The sequence below is a fragment of the Hylobates moloch genome, unplaced genomic scaffold (genome assembly GCF_009828535.3).
Source record: "Hylobates moloch isolate HMO894 unplaced genomic scaffold, HMol_V3 SCAFFOLD_1, whole genome shotgun sequence".
NCBI classification, from domain to species: domain Eukaryota; kingdom Metazoa; phylum Chordata; class Mammalia; order Primates; family Hylobatidae; genus Hylobates; species Hylobates moloch.
In genome coordinates this window covers 119,295,490-119,319,369 of record NW_026652276.1, presented here as the reverse complement: position 1 = coordinate 119,319,369, position 23,880 = coordinate 119,295,490, and the positions used below count along the sequence as shown (strand labels likewise).

Below are 23,880 nucleotides of genomic sequence, written 5' to 3'. Positions count from 1 at the left end.
GCAGTTGTCCTTACCAGTGGCTGGGTTTCACTGTAGGACTAGTCGGGTGGAGCGATCTGGGTCTTGTTGGCTAATCCACTGGTCGTCGTCGGGAGCCACTACTGCCACTGATTTTAGCCAGCTATGGTGAATCCAAGGTGTGACACCTGCAACTTTAACAGCAGTGGGAGTAGACATGATCACAATATGGGGCCTATCTTATATGGGTCCTAGAGTTGTTAGATTCTATTTTTTAATCTAAACAAAGTCCTCAGGTTTGAAAGGGTGTACTGGGTCTGTTAGACTTATAGGCATTTTTTTTCATACCTAACCGTGCATCTTTTGCATGGCCATACTTAAAGCCTGCATTTGCCTTTATGTTTGCCTTTCCCTTTTTTTTAGCCTTTAGTGTTCTTGCTTTTTGGTGCCCCTTGCAGCATACCACTGCCACCTCTTTTGGAGCCCATACAGCATTTAAGAGCTGTAGAATTTCTTCCTTGTACTTTATTTTTTACTTCCAGCAGTTAAAATCTCTTTTTTTTCCTTTGTAAATAGCCTCATGAACATGCAAAGCAGCGGACACATATTTGGAATCTGTGTAAATATTTGTCCTTTGGTCTTTTGCTAGCCAAAGAGTTCCTGTCAGAGATATTAGCTCTGCTTTCTAAGCAGAAGTTTCTGTAGGCAAAGACTGCAGTACTGAGTCCAAAGTCACCACTGTATACCTAGCTTGGTGGACTCCCTTTAGTATGAAACTGCTTCTATCAGTAAAATATTCAATGTCTGGGTCCCTGAGGGGCCAATCTGTCAAATTTCCTCAGCTTGAGAATACTTCATCTACCATGTCCACCCGGCAATGAAGAGGGCCTCCTGGCACTGACTCGATGAGGAGCAAGGTAGCCGGGTTTAGGGTATTCACAGTCTCTAAAGTCAGTTTATTAGCTTCCTGCACCAGTAGAGAAGTGGCAGCTAGTGTTTTAAAATAAGGAAGCCATCCAAGTGTCACAGAATCTAATTGCCTGGATAAGTATGTCACTGGGTGATGCCATGACCTTATGGCTTGAGTTAGAATTAGAACCAGTGTGGTCAGAGCAGGGCAGTTGTCCTTCTAAGGACTTCTAACTTAGTAGTTGTCCTTCTAAGTTCTAACTCTAAGTTAGAACTTAAGAGTTAGAACCTCTATGGCCTCCCTTTCACTTGTGGACATACAAGAAGAAAAGCTTAGTTAGTTAGATCTGGTAGTCCTAAAGCTGGAGCCTGAGTCAAGGCTTCTTTGATTTTTTTTTTAAAGCCTTCTCCTGGTTGGCCTCTTAGAGGAGGGACTCCTTTTTTTCTCCTCTTTGTGGCTTTGTATAATGGTTTGGCCATGAACAAGACATTTGGCATCTAAATGTGGCAGAACCTTGCTGCCCTTAAGAGCTGTCTTATTGGACGCCAGGTGGTTGGAGTAGGAAGTGCACAAACAGCCTGCTTTTGTTCACTACCAAGCCATCTTTCTTCTTGGCTTATATAAAAGCCCAACTACTGGACACTTTTGAAGTACATCTGAGCTTTCTCCTGACACTTTATATCCTGTCTTTCACAGCAAGTGCAGGGGGTCTTGGGTTTTTCTGGGTGCAGTAGCCCTTGGCCAGTGGTTTTTTTTTTCATACTATGGCCCTGACCATTTTCCTTATTCTTTTGACATTTATCCTTCTAGTGTCCTTTTCTTTTGCATCATGCACATTAATCTCTCTCTAGCCTCAAATGGCTTTCAAACTCCTGTCCAGACTAACTTTTTCCAGGTCTGCGTTCACGCCCGCGTCCATGCCTCCTTGCAAAGCCAGCTTCTCTTTCCGTAAGGGCTGCTGCTAGTAAATTAGCCTTTTTAAAGCCTGCGATCAGCCTTCTTATCTTGGTTAATTTACACCTTAGTAGCCACTTTAATAAGCTGAGTAGCACTCACACCTACGGGGCTTCTAACTTCTGCAATTTATGCCTGATATCTCCTTGGTCCTGCCTTATAAACACCGTATTCACCATGTGCTGATTTTCAGCAGCCTCAGAGTTAAACGGAGTATACAACCGAAATGCCTCATGAAGTCTTTTATAAAATTGGCTGGTGCTTTTATCTGCACCCTGGAGCACCTCTGAGATTTTTATATTGGTTGCCTTTCTTTTACCATCCTTTAGCCTTTGCAGAAGTGCTTCTCAGCACCTTTGTAGGTGCTAAAGCTGGACTGCATCATCTGGCTCTTAGTGGGGGTCCTCTTGTCCTATTAAGAGGCATAAGCATAACTTGGGCACGGCCAGACCTGAGACGGCCTGCCTGACTTTTTGAGCCTTTCACTTTAATTTCCCTGAGCTCTGATTTCTCCTTCTCATGTGAGATTGAGAGCCTGTATTCCTTTTAACTTAACTCCTTAGGGGCAGTTAGCTTTGGTAAACAGGGGTAGACTGGAATGTAGGGAGGAGGAGTCTTTATTCCCTACTGTGGTTCTTGCAAAACTTGTTTTTCTGCCTTTCCAGAGACTTTTTTTTTTGTCTCAGCTTCTGGGGCAGCTGATTTTTACTTTCACTATTGGCTTGGCGGTGCTACAAGCCTCTGTGACTTTCCCCTTAACTCTGTAGCTGCCAGCGCAGCTGGTTTCTCTTGGCATAAGTTGCAAGCATTTTACAATAAACTGCCAGGCAGGGCTGTATTCATTTAGTCATGAGTCAATACAAAGACTAGGTCTGAATGCCTCGGATGTCCTCCACCACCTTAAAACACAGGACTAATTTCTCTATAGTGCCTTCGGCCAGCCATCCAACACTAAGAGGGCTATTCTAATTCACAGTATGTCCTTAACTTTTGAACATCCAGTTTTATCCCATAATCACCTCTAAATCCTTTTTTTAAAATTCTTTATCATGCACTCCAAAGGGGTTGGTTTTGATGCTTTCCCTCCCATTTCCTCCCTTGCAATGCACTTTCACTCTCAGATCCACCAGACCGGGTCCTATTACAGGAGTTTCGGACACTGCTGAGCCAGGAACGTGCTTCCCCCTGTCACAGCCTGCTGCGGCTATGAAGCTGGTCCTATCAGCCTTATGACATGTCCTCGGTCTGATTTCCCCCACACTCGCCTTGGAGCACACAGACCACGCTAGGGATCTATGCCTCCCCACGTCACTCCCTGCGTTGGCCTCTCCCAAGACCATCTCTTTCATGCCATTTCACACACCTCCCTTGCCCCAGGACTCCTAATTGGACAAAACGAGCCTCTCTCATGTCCCGGGTGAGCCTAGTTAGGCTCCCACATTCACACATATACACACACCACTCCTACCCCAGGACTCCTCATCAGACAAAACGAGTATCTCTCATGTCCTGGGTAGGTTCACACACACCCACACACTCCCAGTTCCTGTCTCCAGATCCAGTGAACCACTTTCACTTTGTTAGTGGGGACACAAGGTTCATCCAAATTGGCAGGCCACTCCTGCCGCCCCCAGCCACTCTGGGTTGGATTAGTGGTTGGTACCAGGGAGGTGATCAAACTCCCCTTCATCCCTATGGGAGGGGCCTTCCTGTCTTGGGCCCTTACTCCTTACTTCAGTTCCTGAAGTGCTGGTATTGTCCTACAGCCCCATACCCAGTTCTGTTGCACTGCCAGGCAGGGTGCCGGGACACGGGAGAGCCAGTTTCCATCCGGGTGAAGCTCTCCCGTGGCGCGCCTTGGATGCTGGGTCTCCCCCAGCCCAGGGGCTCTAGTCCCACAGGCAAAGGAGACAGTAAATCTATCATCTCCAATCCTGGACAAGCCCCCAGAAATGTAGTGGGATTGATAAAGAATCAGAGAGAGCGATGGGGTTCAGGAGGATATTTATTATTTAGGTGCACCAGCCCAATCGGATTCACATCCAAAGGTCTGAGCCCCAAACAAAGAGACAAGTTACCTTTTAAGCATTTTGTGGGGTGGGGGGAGATCTGTGCAGGGGGAAGCATATTACAGAAGTGAGAAACAAAGACAGTTATTCAATTAATTGAGACATGCATTATATCGTTTTTTACTTTTCAAGGAAAAACATGTTTTACGACTTGAGTTTATCTGTCTAGTGACTTTGAAGCCGCACAGCTAGAAAAACGGGGTCTTCACAATGCCTGGGAAAGGGGGAGAGATAAGGCTCACTAGCCTCACTAGAATTAACTGCCTAAACAGGATTGGACTCCAGCTCTTTCTTTTTCTCAGGGGGAACTGGGTTTTCTTACATACAACTAAGTTTCTGATTACAAATTTTTTAATTTCTTTTAATTCCTGTTCCAATATCACTAAAACAGGCACTGAAAAGACTTTTTAAAAATCCAAAATCACCAATGCTACCCCTCCCCCACCATCCCCCCATGCCCCACAGTGGTGGCCTGGTGCAAATAGTGTCTCTGGGTACTGGGGGAGGGAGAACACAGCAATTGTGAGGTATTGAGCTCAGAGCTGTCCTGTTAGAGCAGAAAGGAAAAGCAGACCAAATTCAGCTGACACCTGCCCATGGAGTGAGCATTTAAACCAGCCCAAACCAGAAGAGAATCATCGATCCCAGCAATACGAACTTGAGTGCCTGCAAACCTTGCCACCAAGGTCTACAGCACTCTGTTTACTCTCCAAGTAAACTTGAAAGGCAATCTAGGCCATAGGGCTGCAAAACATAGGTGAGTCCTGGTGCTAAACTAGGCCCAAAGACAGTGAACTGAGGGGGCATACAACATACTGAGACACCAGCTGGGGAAGCCAAGGGAGGGCTGGCATCACCCCTCCTCTAACCATAGGCTCCACAGTTTGCAGCTCCAAAAGGCACCCCTTCTTTCCACCTGAGGACAGGAAAGGAAAGAGTGGGGAGGACGCTGTCTTGCATCTAAGATACCAGTCCAAGCATAGTAGGATAGAGCACTGGTCAGAGTTGTGATGTCCCCATTCCAGGCCCTGGTTCCAAGGGGGCATTTCTAGACATACCCTGGGCCAGAAGGGAACCTGCTGCCTTAAAGAAAAAGACCCAGTCCTGGCAGCATTCATCATCTGCTAACTGAAGAGCCCTTGGGCCCTGAATAACCAGCAGTGATACCCAGGTACAACATCGAGGGCCTTGGGTGGGCCTCTGAGACTTGCTCACTTCAGGTGAGATTCAGTATGTGATCAGCTGTGGTGGCTATGGGGAAAAACTCCTTCTGCTTGAGAAATGCAGAAGGAAAACTAAAGAATACTTTGTCTTACACCTTAACTACCAGCATGGACACAGAGCGGGAGAGCAACAAGTGGACTCTCAGGATCTCCAGTGAACAGGACTTGATGTTTGGATGGCATTTCTGAACCTGCCCTGGGGCCAGATGACAGTCCACTGCCCTGAAGGGTAAGTCCCAGGCCAGGAAGCATGGGCCTTAAGGGAACATTGATGGTAGTTGGCAATAATCCCACTGGCCTTGGGTGGTTGTGGCTATCAGGTGAGGCTCCTCTCCCTTTGGAAAGAGTAGCGGGGTAGAATGGGAAGGAGTGTGTCTTTTGCTTTGAGTGCCAGCTCAGCTGCAATATAATAGAACACCAGGCAGACTTCTAAGGTTTTTTACTCTAGTCCCTGAATCCCAGACAGCACTTCTGAACCCACCCAAGGATTAGGGGGCTTGCAGCACTGAAGGGAAGGACAAAGGCCTGGCTGGCTTTACTTCCTGTTGATTGGAGAGCCCCAGGGCCTTGAGCAAACACAGGCAGGAGCCATGGAGTGGTTACAGCAGGCCTGACTTCAGGTCTGACCCAGTGTAGTCACAGTGGTGGTAGCCACAGGGGTGCTATTGTCACTCTGCCTCCAACTTTAGGTGGCTCAAAACAGAGACAGAGGCTCTGTATGTTTTGGGAGAAAGTAAGGGAAGAAAACAAGAATCCCTGCCTGGTAATCCAGATAATTTTCCTGGATCTGGTACAAGACCATCAAGGTAATACCTCTGTGAATCTGCAAGAACCAAAGCATTACTGAGTTTGAGGTGCCTCCTAAAACAGATACAATTTAGATCATAACATCCAAGTCCTTTCAAATATCTGAAAAGCCTTTCCAAGAAGAATGGAGCCTCCTAAAACAGATACAACTTAGATCACAACACCCAAGTCCTTTCAAATATCTGAAAAGCCTTTCCAAGAATGGCTACAAATAGGTGCAGACAGTGAAGACTACAATGAATACTTAGCTCTTCAATGGCCAGACACCAAAGAACATCTACTAGTATCAACACTATTCAGGAAAACATGACCTCAACAAATAAACTAAATACCAGGGACCAATCCTGGAAAAACAGAGATATGTGACCTCTCAGAAAGGCAATTTAAAACAGCTATGTTGAAGAAACTCAAAGAAATTCAAGATAGCACAGAGAAGGAATTCAGAATTAGATATATTTAACAAAGAAATTGAAATAAAAAGAATCAAGCAGAAATCCTGGAGCTGAAAATGCAGTGGCATGCTGAAGAATGCATCGGAGTCCTTTAACAGCAGAATGAATCAAGCAGAAGAAAGAATTAGTGAGCCTGAAAACACATTATTTAGAAATACATGAAGGAGACAAAAGAAAAAAGAGTAAAAAACAATGAAGCATTCCTACAAGATCTAGAAAATAGCCTCAAAACAGCAAATCTAATAGTTAATTGGCCTTAATGAGGAGACAGAGAAAAAGATAAGGGTAGAAAGTTTATTCAAAAGGATAATAACAGAGAATTTCCCAAACCTAGACAAAGTCATAATATCCAAGTACAAGAAGGTTACAGAACATCAAGCAGATTTAACCCAATGTAGACTACCTCAAGGCATTTAATAATCAAACTCCCTAAGGTAAAGGTTAAAGAATGGATCCAAAAAGCAGAAAGAAAAAACAAATAACATACAATGGAGTTCCAATACATCTGGCAGCAGACTTTTCAGTAGAAACCTTATAGGCCAGGAGAAAGTGGCATGACATATTTAAAGTGCTGAAGGAAAAATAAAATTTATCCTAGAATAGTGTATCTGGGGCAAAAATATCCTTCAAACATGAAGGAGAAATAGACTTTCCCAGACACACAAAAGCTGAGGGATTTCACCAATACCTCAACTTTCATACAAGAGATGCTGAAGGGAGTACTTCAGTTAGAAAGAAAAGAACACTAATGAGTAATAAATAATCACCACAAGGTACAAAACTCACAGGTAATAGTACACAGAAAAACACAGAATATTATAACACTGTAACTGTGATGTGTAAACTAGTCTTTGATGAACGAATCACAAATAGTAACTACAGCAACGTTTCAAGACATAGTCAATACAATAAGACATAAATAGAAAAAAACAAAAGTTAAACAGCAGGTGGATTAAATTAAGGCATAGAGTTTTTATTAGTTTTCTTTTTGTTTGTTTATGCAAACAATGTTAAGTTTTTATCAGGTAAAAATATTGGATTATAAGATAGCAATTGCAAGCCTCATCCATTTGCAAAAAGCATACAATGGATACACAAAAAATAAAAAGCAAGAAGCTAAATCATATCACCAGAGAAAATCACCTTCACTACTGGAAGACAGAAAGGAGAGAAAGAAGGAAGAGAAAACCAGAAAACAAATAACAAAATGGCAGGAGGAAGTCCTTACTTATAAATAATAACATTAAATGTAAATTGACTAAATTCTCTAATAAAAAAATAGACTGAGTAGATGAAAAAACAAGACCCTCTGATCTACTGCCTATAAGAAACACACTTCACCTATAAAGATACATATAGGCTGAAAATAAAGGGATATAAAAAGATACTTCATGCCAATGGAGACCAAAAAAGAGTGGCAATCGTTATACTTACATCAGACAAAATAGGTTTCAAGACAAAAACTATCAGAGAAAAAAATGGTCACTATATAATAATAAAGGGGTCAATTCAGCAAGAGAATATGACAATTGTAAATATGTCACTATATAATAATAAAGGGGTCAATTCAGCAAGAGAATATGACAATTGTAAATATGTATACACCCAACATGGGAGCACTTAGATACATAAAGAAAATATTATTAGAGCTAAAGAGAGAGAGAAGCCTCAATACAATAATAGCAGGAGACTTCAACACCCCACTTTCAGCATTAGACAGATCCTCCAGACAGAAAGATCAACAAGGAAACATCAGATTTAATCTATACTACAGACCAAATGCATCTAGTAGACATTTATAGACCATTTCATTCAAGAGCTGCAGAATACACATTCTTTTCCTCAGTACAGAGATCATTCTCAAGGATAGACCATATGTTAGGTCACAAAACAAGTCTTAAAACATTTTTTAAAAACTGAAATATTAAGCATCTTCTCTGACCACAATGGAATAAAACTAGAAATAAATAATAAGAGGAATTTTAGAAACTATACAAATACATAGAAATTAAACAATATGCTCCTGAATGACCAGTGGGTCGCTAAAGAAATTAAGGATGAAATTGAAAATTTTCATGAAATAAATGTTAATGGAAACACAACATACCAAAACCTATGGGATACAGCAAAATCAGTACTAAGAGAGAAATTTATAGCTATTTAAGTGCCTACATTGAAAAAAGGGGAAAAACTTGAAATAATCTAACATTGCATCTTGCAGAACTAGAAAAGCAAGAGCAAACCAAACCCAAAATTAGTAGAAGAAATAATAAAGATCAGAGGAGAAATAAATGAATTTGAAATGATAAAAAATACAAAAGATCAATAAAACAAAAAGTTGGTTTTTTGAAGAGTTAAACAAAATTGACAAACCATTAGCCAGACTAAGAAAGAGAGAAGATCCAAATAAAGTCAGAAATGAAAAAGGAGACATTATGACTGATACTGCAGAAATTCAAAGGATCATTAGTGATTACCATGAGCAACTATATGCCAATAAATTGGAAAATCTAGAAGAAATGGACAAATTCCTAGATACATACAACCTACCAAGGTTGAATCAGGAAGAAATTCAAAAGCTGAACAGACCAATAACAAGTAACAAGATCGAAGCCTTAATAAAAACTCTCCCAGTAAAGAAAAGCCCAGGACTCAATGGCTTTGCTGCTGAATTAAACAAAACATTTGAAGAAGAAATAATACCAATCCTACTCAAACAATTCTGAAAAATAGAAGAAGAGGGAATATTTCCAAACTTATTTTACAAGGCCAGTATTACCCTTATACCAAAACCAGACAAAAACACATCACAAAAAGAAAACTACAAGTCAATATCTCTGATGAATATTGATGCAAAAATCCTCAACAAAACACTAGCAAACTGAACTCACCAAAAGGTTAGAAAGATCATTTATCATTACCAAGTGGGACTTATTCCTGGGATGCAAGGATGGTTCCAATATACCAAATCAAGCAGCATGATATATCATGTCAACAGAATGAAGGATAAAAACATGAATGATCATGTTTTGATTAAACTTCAAAATTGACGCAGAAAAAGCATTTGATAAAATTCAACATCCCTTCATGATAAGAACCCCAAAAAACTGAGTACAGAAGGAACACACCTCAAAACAATAAAAGCCTTACACAACAGACCACAGCCAGTATCATACTGAATGGAGAAAAACTGAAAGCCTTTCCTCTAAGATCTGGAACACAACAAGGATACCCACTCACTACTGTTACTCAGCATAGTGCTGGAAGTCCTGGCTAGAGCAATCAGACAAGACAGATATAAAGGCATCCAAATTGGAAAGAAAGAAGTCAAATTATCCTTGTTTGCTGGTGATATGATCTTATATTTGGAAAAACCTGAAGACTTCACGAAAAAACTATTATAACCAATAAGCAAGTAAAATTTCAGGATCAACATACAAAAATCAGTAGCATTTCTATATACCAACAGTGAATGATGTAAAAAGAAATAAAAAAGTAATACCATTTACAACAGCCACACATAAAATTAAACATCTAGGAATTAACCAAAAAAGTGAAAGAGCTCTATAATGAAAACTATAAAACACCTGATGAAGGAAACTGAAGAGGACACCAAAAGATGAAAAAAAAATTCTGTGTTCATGAACTGAAAGAATCAATATTATTATAATGTCCAAACCATACAAAGCAATCTGGAGATTCAATGCAATCCCTATAAAAATGCCAACAACATTCTTCACAGAAATAGAAAAAACAACCCTAAAAATTATATGGAACCACAAAAGACCCAGGAATAGCCAAAGCCATCCTGAGCAAAAAGAACAAAACTGGAGGAATCACATTACCTGACTTCAAATTATACTATAGAGCTATAGTAACCAAAACAACATGGTACTAGCATAAAAACAGACACATAGACCAATGAAATAGAATAGAGAACCCAGAAACAAATCCACATACCTACAGTGAATTCATTTTTGACAAAGGTGCCAAGGACATACACTGGAGAAAAGACAGTCTCTTCAACAAGTGGTTCTGGGAAAACTGGATATCCATATACAGAAGAATGAAACCAGATCCCTATCTCTTGCCATATACAAAGATCAAATCAAAATAGATTAAAGAGTTAAATCTAATATCTCAAACTCTGAAACTATTATAAACATTGGGGAAAATCTCCAGGACACTGGTCTGGGAAAAGACTTCTTGAGCAATACCCCACAAGCACAGGCAACCAAAGAAAATACAGACAAATGGGATTGCATCAAGTTAAAAAGGTTTTGCATAGCAAAGAATACAATCAATGAAATGAAGAGACAATCCACAAAATGGGAGAAAATATACGCAAACTACCCCCTTTGACAAGGGATTAATATCCAGAATATACAAGCAGTTCAAACTACTATAGGAAAAAAACCTAATAATCTGATAAAGAAAATTGGCAAAAGATGTGAATAGACATTTCTCAAAAGAAGACATTCAAATGGCAAACAGGCCTATGAAATGGTACTCAACATCACTAATCGTCAGAGAAATGCAAATCAAAACAACAAGAGGTATCATCTCACCAGTTAAAATGGCTTATATCCAAAACACAGGCAATAACAAATGCTGGTGAGGATGTGGACAAAGGGGAACCCTTGTACACTGCTGGTGGGAAAGTAAACTAGTACAACCATTATGGTGAACAGTTTGGAGGCTTCTCAAAAAACTAAAAACAGAGCTAACATACGATCCAGCAATCTCCCTTCTTGGTACATACCCACAAGAAAGGAAATCAATATATTGAAGAGATATCTGCATTCCTGTTTGTTGCAGCACTGCTTACAATAGCTAAGATTTAGAAGCAAACTACGTGTCCATCAGCAGATGAATGGATAAAGAAAATGTGGTACATACACACAATGGAGTACTGTTCAGCCATAAAAAAGAATGAGATCCAGACATTTGCAACAACATGGCTGGAACTGGAGATCATTATGTTAAGCGAAATAAGCAGTCATAGGAAGACAAACATTGCATGTTCTCACTTGTCTGTAGGATCTGAAAATCAAATCAACTGAACTCATGGATATAGCGAGTAGAAGGATGGTTACCAGAGGCTGGGAAGTGTAGTGGGGAGTTTTGGGGGGAAGTGGGGATGATTAATGGGTACCAAAAAAATAGAAAAAGTGAATAAGACCTACTATTTGATAGCACAACAGGGTGACTATAGTCAATAATAACTTTAATTGCATATATTAAAATAACTTAAAGAATGTAATTGGAATATTCGTAACCGAAGGAATAAATGCTTTAGGGGATGGATACCCCATTCTCCAGATGTGCTTATTTCACATTGACTGCCTGTATCAAAACATCTTATCCATCCCATACATATATACACCTACCATGTACCTAAAATTTTAAAAAGTGTAATATTCTTAAGAAAAATTTTTAAAAGACTTAAGTGTAAGACCTAAAACAATAAAAATACTAAAAGAAAATCTAAGAAACACCACTCTGAACATAGGCAATGGCAAAGCTTTCATGAACAAGACTCCAAAAGCAATTGCAAGACAAAAACAGACAAGTGGAAACTAATTAAACTAAGGAGCTCTGCATAGTAAAAGAAACTATCAACAAAGTAAACAAACAACCTACAGAATGGGAGAAAATGTTTGCAAACTATGCCTCCCATGAAGTCTAATAACCAGAATCTATAAGGAACTTAACAAAACAAACAAAAATCAAGCAACTCCACTAAAAAATGGGCAAAAGACATGAACACCCACTTCTCAGAAGACGTCAAACATGTGGACAACAAGCATATGAAAAGATGCTCAACATCACTAGTAAGAGAGAACAAATAAAAGATAGAGAAGACACAACCAACATCAGGAGTGAATGAGGACACATCACTATAGATTCTGAAAACCAAAAATCTGTTACCTATAAAGAGATAACAAAAAATACTACAAACTACTTTATGCATATAAATACAACACATTTAAAAATCCAATGTTGGACAAATTCCTTAAAAGATACAATCTACCAAAATTCATAAAATGGTGTGTTCCTACCTCATTGAGATTATATCTATGAAATCTGATAAAAGACTTCAGACATATGACTTTAGGAAAGTACCTTATTCTCTTAATCCTTTTGTTTTCCCATTTATAAAATGGAGAAAATGGCTGTAATTACTGCAAAAGGTCATTGTTAAAATTAATATATGTAAATTGTTAGAATAATATCTGACATATGGTAATCTTATATATTTATTATTTTTATAAAATTCACTGTACTAAGTAAAATAAGGCAGAAACTGAAAGACATATATACACAACCTCACTTATATGTGGAATCTAAAAAAGTCACACTAATACTCTTACAAAAGTCACATTCACACTCCACGCTACCACAAACATAGGTTAGAATGGTGGTTAACAAGGACTGGGGGGTTGGAGACATATGGTTCTTGGTCCAAGGGTATAAAATTTCAGTTATAAGATGAATAAGTTCAGGAGACCTAATGTATAGAACGGTAAATACAGTTAACAATAATGTATTGTATACTTGAAATTTTATGAGAGTAAATCTCAAATGTTCTCACCACACACAAAAAATGGCAACTATGTAAGGTAACTGATATGTTATAGCTTGATGTAGGAAAGCTGAACACATGTGTGAGTACTTATACGTGTTTGTGTGAATATTTAGAAAAGCAGGAAAGTCCCCACACCAAAAAGAGTTAATTCATCAGAATAGTATTAGGGTCAGAGTGGGAGGTACAGAACTTGTTGCAATAAATGCAATTACCTTTGTAAATAAACAATACTGAACAAGAAACGGAGAAAAAGAGAGACACCAAATCTAAGACTTGCTCCCTGTGTTTCATAACACATCTAAACAACTTGAGTATTTTCTCCAAAGGAATGTACAAGTAATCACATAATTACATGACTTATTTGGCTCAAATTAAGGGAAACTATCTTTGAGATATTCATAAAATGGTAAGTACAGTGTAAACTACAGTCCAAAAAGCTTCTCCTTTCTTCAAACTTTAAGAAATTAGACCTCTTCCAGTCCTTTCTGAAATATAGTATAGTGTTCTTAATAAGTTTTACAACTGGTAGACAGTGACCTATGACAAAATACTGTATTGAAAACCATAATATAATCATAAAGTTAAAATACCAGAATTCCCTGAGAACAGTTTTTATAAATTTAAAAACCAATGTAGTAACAGGATTATATCTTTACCTGGAAATAACTACATTTATGAATACCTACTTTTCTATTATAAGAGTGAGTAAAATAAATATTGCTCCTACTTAAAGGATAAATTGAATTTCATACTATATTTTGCAACATAAACTGCAAGACCTGGCGTCGCACCTCGGAGAATAAAAAATTTCAAATTTCAATTTCCAAATCAAATGAGCAACAAATGACAATAGAAAAATTCAATGCTTAAATGTTTCTATTTTTCAACTTGCAGAGTTTCAATATAAAATGTAAAACATATTTAAAACACAAGTTTCTATCACATTATGTGCTACTATTAGAGAGCGATAAAAATAAAATTTGATTGTATTTCCAGTATTGGGTGTTTTTACACCGGGACCACTTCTCTGATTATATAAGCTGCAAAACCTATTAGAATTTCTGTTATTGAGCCCTGCTGATCCCATGAACAAATTGCACAATCATTCCTACTTTGCTAATGTAGTGAGGCAGAGGTTATGTCTGATCTTTCTATCCCCCATAAAACCTAGCACAGCAGCTTCCACCAAGTAGTCATTCACTAAATGAATGATGGTTAATTTGTCCTAAGAAAAACACAGACTGACCTAAAGAGGAGATTAACTCTTTAAAATTACCTATTTTAGTATCAACATAAATATCACAGAAACGTACAGCTGAGATCTCTTAGCTATATAAATATGAATTAAAACATATTAAAAAATTAGTATTTCCTATGTTTCTTTAGCAAGTCTTTGTATAAATATATTGCTCTCCTTCATCCAAGAAAATAAAATAAGCCTGTAAGTTTTATCCACAGGCACGATCTCAAAATACCAATAAGATTTTTAAAAAGAAAGGAAAGAAAACATGGTAAATAGAGCAATAAAGGAAAACTTTCTCTGAGGGTATGCAAAAATGACTGAACAGATCTTCAAAATGAAAACTCATTAATCTATGTTTTTTGCAAGGCAAGAAACAAAGCCAGCTAAGTTAACTGTAGTTTTAAAAAACTACAGTGTTAAAAAATCAGCTTTTATCCAATTGAAAAATTAGAATAAAAGTAAAAAGTAAAATCTGTATTTCAGGATTAAAAAACAAGAAGTTGACTAGAGGAAATACTGATCAAAACAGTCATACAAACAGTAATTTTTAAGTGAGAAAAAGTACCTTTGGGGGATTATAGATGCTTTGAGAACCCCCCAAACAGTTCATTCTTAGAGTATGTCTCTGTATCAAAATAAAATATGTAAAAATGGGAACACTATCTACATTGTTAGCTCTAACTCCAAAAGGAAATCACAAGAAAAGGAATAGAGGAAATGACATAAATATGTATGAGATACAAATATTCTTTTTGTGTTGCACACAACTCAGATACATTTATTTAATTACAATAATTGAAACAAAATCCTACCTGAAACGACTTTTCCTTTAGGCCCATACCATTGGAATGATGGGTCTATCAGTTCAGCATTTCGCAGTTGTTGCGTTACACATAACACATGTGGACTCTTTTGATGGAGCATGACATACACTTTCACTGAAAATACAACATTTAAAATGTTCCAATAGTATTTTATCTTCTTTTCTTTCTCTATAATGTACACTTTTGTAGTTTGGGTTATATGCAATAATAAGAGTACTTTGAATTATTGCTCCTATTACTTGATAAAAACTAAATTTCATTGCATTCTATGTAATTAACATTAAAAATATATTATGTATGTGTATGTATATATGTGTATGCATGTATGTGTGTGTACATGTATCCCCAACCTGAGCATAATGTGTTAGTACTTTTCATTCAGAGCTCATATACACTAAACTGTTTTATTCTCAGAATATTATTTCAGTAACAAAGTATTAAGATAATACTATATCTACACTTTATCTGTTTTGTAAAGACACCAAACATGATTAGAGCTTAAAAATTGTTTAGATTAGCAGAATAATGCATTATTCACAATGATGTAGCATGATGTACTAAATAAAAATGATAAAGTGATTAAAAAGTCAGCAAATTTATGCTTTTATTGATTTTAAATATTAAAGCATTTTGTTCCATTTGCTTTGAAATTTAAATCCCGATAAGTAAGCAAAAATAGTATCCTTTAGGAGATACAAAAGGAACCCGGTAAAGATTCCATTGTTTTGAGTTTACTCATAAGTAAACTTTTAGGAAAGGTTGCAACAACCCTTTAGACACTGCATGCCAACTCTTCACTGATACACTGTATACAAAGATTTTTGTGATCGAGTAAAATAAAGAGAATCAAAATTCTCTTAGACTTTTAAGAGACTTCCTCTAAAGTTTTACCATAAAGCATGATGTTTATTGAGTGTACTTTTAGGTACGTACCCTTCCACAGGTTAAGAAAGATCCCTTCTGTTCTTGGTTATTTGTTTTTATCATAAACATAAATCAGCACTGAACTTTAAGAAATGTTTTTTCTACATTGATTGAGGTGATTTTTTTTCTTTTTGAATACTTTAATGAAATGCTTGCATTAATAGATTGCCTAACTTCTTTAATAACTTCTTTAATAAATGCTTACCCCATAAATTTTCACTGCTCAGCATGATTTACTGGCCCTACTCTCCATGATCTGTCTTTTGCATATATCTCACTATACCTCTTTTCACACCCTCTGCCCTAACCATGCCGTTAGCAGCACACGGCATCATTCTTTTGTGATTTTATTGATATAAATTCCTCCTCATCTTTGGAAACTCGACATAAGTATATCCTTTGTGCTTTGGCTTGACAGTACCTCATACCATGACTGTACCCTTCCTCTCGCCCCCACTAATCCCTGTACCTATTTCACAGCAAATATAAATGAATCCAGAAGAGTTTCCCAATGCAAGAACAACATACAAAAACAAATAATATTCCTCTACATCAACAATAAAGTATTAAACCATGTTATAGGAAAGAAGATAATATTTAGAGTACAACAAACAAAAGTCACTCTATAATCAAGTAAGACCTCTGTGGGAAACATCTTCAGACTCTAGCGAAAGACATAAAATTAGACCACAATGCCACAATCATGATTGCATACACATAACTTTAAAGATGTCAATTTATTCCCAAATTTATTTATCAACACATAAGCAAAATCCCAGAAGAAATTATTTAAGAAGCTCTTCAATACTGATTCTAAAATCCATTTGGAAGATTAAAGCTTCATAAATATCTGAAACAATTCTATAACAGCAAAGTAAAGAGGAGGGACTAGCAATAAGAGTTACTGAGATATATTAACATTTACACTAAATAAAAAAAGAGAGGCCTGGTGTAGGAACAAATAATGGGTCTAGGGAAAAATCAAATTGGCATAAATAACTGATATATATGTGGTAGACGAGGTACCTAAAATCACTGGAGAAAATATAGATTATCAATAAATTATAGTTAAAAGTTATCTCAAAATATACGCAAAGGTAAACTTAGATTTATACCTCTTACCGTATATAAAAATAAATTCCAGGTACACTGAATACCTGAAGGCAAGTCATTATTTAAAGAAAATAATACCTTTATGTCTGAACCAGTTATAGAAAATTATCTTAATGCAAAAAGCACAAATATAAAAATACTGAACTCAACTTCTTAAATGGTAACACTTTCTGTTCGATCCTGTATAACATAGGCAAAGTTAACAAATTTGACTGTAGGGAGAGGATATTTGTTACAAAGTTAATAATGCATTTATAACTGGAATATAAGCAATATGAAAAAGAACTCCTTTGAAAACAACAAAGAAAAGAATGGGCAGAGGCAACTTAATCTTCAGCTTAGCAAAAACGGAAAAAGTTGGGTAAAATTTTGTGCTGATAAGGATGTGGGAAAATGGGACCCCCTCAAGCACCACTGAAGGAAGTATGAACTGGTGCAGACTTTTTGAAGAGCACAGTTAGTGAGAATGAGAATGCTCAGGTCCTATGATGCTAAAACCTCTTCTCCTGGATAATACAGTCCCAGAAAACTTCTGAACATGTACAAAAAAAAATACAAAATGGCATTTATTATATACACCAAAAAAAAAGAATAAACTAAAAGTGCAACAAAATGTAAATAAAGGCTCAGTGAATTAATTAATACATGAATTAATGAAAATGGAAAACTAACTGAACTGAAAAGAATATGTAAAAGGTGAACGAGTTAAAAAGAGGGTCACAAATCTGAAAAGTGGCCAACACAGACAGATGCCAAGACCTTACATGACAGAAGAAATGGTGGGCACAAAAAATCATGCAGTCAGTATATTATGGGCCAAAACCAATGAAATATCATATAATAATCTACTCAGTGATATAAGAACTACCTAGTGAATTGGAGTGGTAATCTATTTTAAGAATAAATTAAATATTATACAATAAAAGAAAATGAAAGGGAAATTAGTTACCCAGATAGCGTTTTATAATCAGCTTTAAAAGTTGTCATTGGGGAGATCAATAAAAATGGCAGAATAAGGAACTCCAAAAACTACCTCCTTCATAAAAGTAATGAGGAAAATTGTAGAAATTATAAGAATAAACATTTTCAGAACTCAAACTCAAAATTAATCAAATACAGCAATCCAGAAAACATTTATTCAAGAAAAACAACTGGATCTGATTTATGGGTTGATTGTGTCCTCCCTGTCTTATTAATATGTTGAAGTCCTAATCTCCAGTACTTCAGGATATAAACTTATTTAGAAATAGTCTTTACTGAGGAAGTCAGGTTAAAATGAAGTCATCAGGCTGAGTCCAAATCCAATATGACTGATCTCCTTATAAAAAGGGGAAATTTGGAAACACAGACAAATACAGAGGGAAGAGGATACAGAGTGACAGGGAAAAGATGGCAATCTAAAAGCCAAAGACAAATATCTGGAACAGATTCTTTCTTCAAAGTCTTCAGAAGAAACCAACTCTGCCAATACTTTGATTTTTTATTTCTAGACTCTATAACTGTAAGACAATAATTTCTGTTGTTTAAGCCACCCTGTCTGTGGTTCTTTTGTTCCAGCATCCCTAAGGAACTAATTACAATCAGTAGGAACAGTGAGCTTGTAGTATTTTAACGTGCCTGATTCCCATGCCTCCTTCTCCAGCTCTGCAATAAGGAGCCATGACAACCAACAGTTTACAATCACAGTGAGAACCAGCGGCCTGGCAGCCAGTGGAGGGGGCAGGCATGGTTAGAATGCCTTCAAAGCCTCCTTCCCAGAGTACTATCAGTATGTGACCTGTGAGTCAACATCCTGGAAGATCTCATATTAAAGGCTGTCCGTACTTGACCTGATTTGGACTTTGCCCACTGCAAAAAGCCTTTTCCCCAAAAGAATTCGTTAAAAACAATTAGAGGCCCTCATTTAACTTTGTGACTGCCTGATATACTGAGCAACAATTGGGGAAAACAATAGGTTAACCAAAAACCTTAAGAGGAAAAGCTGGGGAATGTAATGTCCACAGGAACTTTGACTTGTTCTGAACATTCCCGAAAAAGTAGCAGGACACATGCATGCAAAGGACTGTGTACATGCCCAGGACAATCTGTATGCTCAATAAAGATGAAGAGGCCTTAAGTTCTCTCTTTTGGCTGAAATTGAGATTCTGCGCAGCATAAAGTGAATGATAAGGTAGAGTTGCCAACTATCTGAAAGGTATGTCACAACGTGCACAAAGACACCCTCAGCAAAGACTAGGAAACTAACTAGTTCAAGATGTTTAATGAAAACTCTGTCCAATCATTAGCCTAACTAAGTTAATTAAGCAGAGATTTCAGTGGTTATGTGATAAAGAATACATAACTTACACAATTAGTTCAGAAACTCACTGAACAAATACACGATATCAGCAAACAGCAACAACATCACACTCTGGGAAGTAGAATCTTATTTCCAGTGTTGCTATGTTATATTATTGTGAATGTCAAGTTTTCAACTAAAACTATGAGACATGCAGAAAATCAAGAAAATATGGCCATATGCATAAAAAGGTAGCCCACTGAAACAGACTCCAAGGAAGGCCAAATATTGGAGAAAGATCATTATGTTGGACTTACTGGATAAAGATTTTAAGTTAGATATTTTATATATGATCAAAGAAAACCATGTCTAAATGTAATAAAGAATGTACGATATTCCAAGTAGAAAATATCAATAAAGATACAAAAATTATTTTTAATAAACTGCAGATTAAAAAGTACAATAACTGAAATGAGAAATTAACTAGAAGGAATCAAGAGCAAACTGAGAAGGCAGAAGAATCAGCAAACTTGAAGACAGGTCAACATGGATTACCCAGTCTGAGAAAAAGAAAAAAAGAATAAAGATCAGTAAGTCAGAGACCTGTGAAAAACCATTAAGCATATCAATGTATGCATAATCAGAGTCCTGAAAGAGGGGAGACAGAGAAAAAGAATTTTTTTAATAATGGCAAAAAATCCCAAATTTGACTGAAAACATGAATCCACGTATCCAAGAATTCAATTAACTCCAATTATGATAAACTTAAAGGAAATCCATAGCCAGACACATCATAATCAAACTGACAAAATCCATAAACAAGGAGATAATCTTGACAGTAGCAAGAGAGAAGTAACTTATCCCACACAAGTAACCTTTGATTAATAGTTTCCCATAAAAAGTCATAATGAAATAGAAAGTCTGAATAGGCCTAAAATGAGTGATTAAACTGGTAATCAAAAAACCGCCCACAAAGAAAAGTCCAGCACCAAATGAATTCACTGGTGAATTTTACCAAACAATTAACAGAATTAACAACAATCCTTCACAAACTCTTCCAAAAGATAGAAGAGGAGGTCATTACATACCAACTTGTTCTATGAAGCCAGTATTACCTTAAAACCAAAATTAAAGGCATCACAAGAAATTTACAGACCAATTTTCCTTATGAACATAGCCATAAAAATCCTAAAAACATTCGCAACCAAATCTAGCAACATAAGGAAGGATTATACATCATAATCAACTGGAATTTATCCCAGGAATGCAAAGCAAGCTCAAAATACAAAAATCAATGTGATGCATCATATTAACAGGATAAAGAACAAAAAACACATTATTGTCGCAATACATGGAGAAAAAGCATTTAGCAAAATTCAACCCCTTTCACAATAAAAGAACTCAACAAACTATGAATTGAGGGGAACTCCCTAAACCTGATAAAGGGCATCTACAAAAAACTCACAGCTAACATCATACTTAATGGTGAAAACTGATCTCAGTTTTACACAACATCAGTATGAAAATATCAATTGCATTTCTATATGCTAGCAATGAACAATCCAAAAACTAAATAAAACTATTCATTTACAATAGCATTGAAAGTAATAAAATATTTAGGAGTAAATTTAGCAGAAGAAATGTAACACTTGTACACTGAAAACTATAAAATATAATTGAGGGAAATTAAAGATCTAAATAAATTGAAATAATGGAAAGACACCCCAAGTTCATAGATTAGAAGACTTAATATTGTTAAGGTGACAATACTCCTAAAATTGATCTACAGATTCAATGAAATCCCTCTTAAAATCTCAATAAGCTTTTTTGCAGAAATTGACAAGTTGATTCTAGAATTAATATGGAATTGCAAGGGACCCAGGGAAGACAAAGCAATCTTGAAAAGAACAAATTTGAAGGACTCACACTTAATGATTTCAAAACTTATTATAAGCAACAATAATCAAGATAGCAAAGTATCAGCATAAGAATAGACATATAAATCAATGGTATAGAATTTAAAGTCCAAAAATAAACCCATACATCTGGGGCCAACTGCTTTTCAATACAAGTGCCAAGCCAATTGAAAAGAAAAAGAATAATCTCTTCAACAAATGGTGATAAAACAACTGGATAGCCACGTGTTAAAGAATGAGCATGACCTCTACCTTGCACCATATGCAAAAATTAATTCAAAATAGATCAGAGGCCTAAATGACAGAGTGAAAACTACAACATTCTTATAAAGAAACATAGGAATAACACTTTGTGACCAGTGATTAGGCAATAATTTCTTAGATATGATACCTGAAGCACCAGCACCAAATAAAAAATAGAAATTAGACTTCTTTATCAAAGTTTAAAACATATGCTTCAAAGAACACATTAAGAAAGTGAAAACACAATCCACTGAATGGGAAAAATACTTGCAAATCATATATCCAATATATATAATATATAAAGAACTCTATAATTCAACAACAAAAAGAAAACTACCAAATTTAAAAATGGGCAAAGGACTTGAATAGGCATTTCTGCAAATAACGTATCCATATAGCCACATAACACATAAAGAGTTACAACATCATTAGTCATTAGGGAAATGCAAATCAAAACCACAATGATACCAGTTTACACATACTAGAATAGCTATAAAAAAAGAAGATGGACAATAACAATGTTTAGGATATTGGAAAATCTGAACCTTCATACATTGCTGGTGTGAAAGTAAAATAGCTTAGGCTCTTTAAAAATAGTTTGGCAGCTCCTCAAAATATTAAACATAGAGTTACCATATGTCCCATACGTACTGCTAGGTAGAGAAGTGAGTATTATTCCACCCTAAAAAGGAATGAAGTATTGATGCACTCTGTAACATGGCTGAACCTCAAAAACATTATACTAAGTGAAAGACAGACACAAAGGGGCACATAGTGTATGACTCCATTTATATGAAATTTCCAGAACAGGCAAACCTATAGAGACAGAAAGTAGATAAGTAGTTTCCAGGGCTGAAGAATGATTGCATAATAGATTAGGTCTTTCTTTTTGGGGTGATGAAAATGTTGTAAAATTACATAGGGGCAATGGTTGCCCAATCTTGTCAATATACTAAAAACAATTGAATTGTGCACTTTAAAGGAAGAATTTTATGGCATGTGAATTTGCCACAACTTAAAAAACACCAAAACAAGTTGTGGTTGCTATACTTCATGTGGCTACTGCAAATCTTTGAATCCAAAATATGTATGATTTGTATTACTATATTTGCACTACATACATTTAATATTATAGCTAATTATTATATAATAAAAATCCTCTTTAGATAACTTTTAGAAATAATTATTCTTTGTACACTTATGCAGTTATAGCATACAGTATTAGAACTGGATGAGTCTAACCATATGCAAACAACTTTAATCCACTTCTGTAGAAAGAAAAGGGCCTTAGGAGACTAGGATAAATGAAGAGCATTAGCCTTTTGGACAAGACTGATAATATTTAAACAAATGCTAATAACTTTTAAAAATTAGTGAAAATATATTTATGAATACCTGGAAAACTTGTTGATCCCACTATTTTCACTGAATCTTTGGTCAAGCGAAAAGCTCTTGGTAATCGAACCAAGTGTCCAACTATCAAAAAAAAGATCAACAATTTGTCTCATTAGATATTCTAAAATATTCAAGTATAGTATTACAGTATCTTTGGTATTGGTTGAAGGGGAGGGCCATAATTCAATCTCCTCTGACAGTTGATATCACTGTTCCAACTCTATTCCCCCTCAGATGATCTGATAAATTTAATCTTCCTACTGCTTCTCCATATTATATCTCACCTCTGATTTTTTCTAAATCCATTTAGAATACTCTCTTCATTATTAGAAGTTCAAATCTCCCACCATTCAAGACCCAAATCACAAGTCCCTCCTCCTTCAAACCTCGTTTGTCCTTAGCACTTCTTATCTGCCACAGTACATCACCAGCACCTTTTTAATAACACTCATTCTACACTGTACTATAGTTCTTTGTTTCTAATTTCCTTAAGTTTTGGAGGAACAGGTGGTATTTGGTTACATAAATTCTTTAGTAAGGATTTTTGAGATTTTGGTACACCCATCACATAATAAACATTAAATCCAATTTGTAGCCTTTTATCCCTCACCCCTTTCCCATCGTTTCTCCCACCCCTGAGTCCCCAAAGACCATTGTAACATTCTCATGCCTTTGCATCCTCATAGCTTAGCTCCCACTTATAAATGAGAACACATAATGTTTGGTTTTCCATTCCTGAGCTACTTCGCTTAGAATAATAGTCTCCAATCCCATCCAGGTTGCTGCAAGTGCTATTAATCCATTCCTTTTTATAGTTGAGTAGTATTCCATATATATATATATGTGTGTGTGTATACATATATGTGTATACATATATACATATATGTGTATACATATATGTGTATACATATGTGTATACATATATATGTGTATACATATGTGTATACATATATATGTGTATACACATATATGTGTATACATA

General features: G+C 36.3%; 1 protein-coding gene across 2 annotated transcripts in view; it reads right to left on the bottom strand.

Moving 5' to 3' along the window:
- The window catches only part of ZPBP (zona pellucida binding protein), a 155,005-nt gene that overhangs the window by 128,322 nt on the left and 2,803 nt on the right, over positions 1-23,880 (bottom strand). For both annotated transcript variants that reach the window (XM_032758120.2, XM_032758121.2), the window contains exons 2-3: positions 22,899-22,979; positions 15,018-15,143 (exon numbers count right to left, since the gene is read on the bottom strand). In XM_032758120.2, the coding sequence (XP_032614011.1) occupies positions 15,018-15,143; positions 22,899-22,979 (207 nt within the window). The remainder of the gene's footprint in view (positions 1-15,017; positions 15,144-22,898; positions 22,980-23,880) is intronic.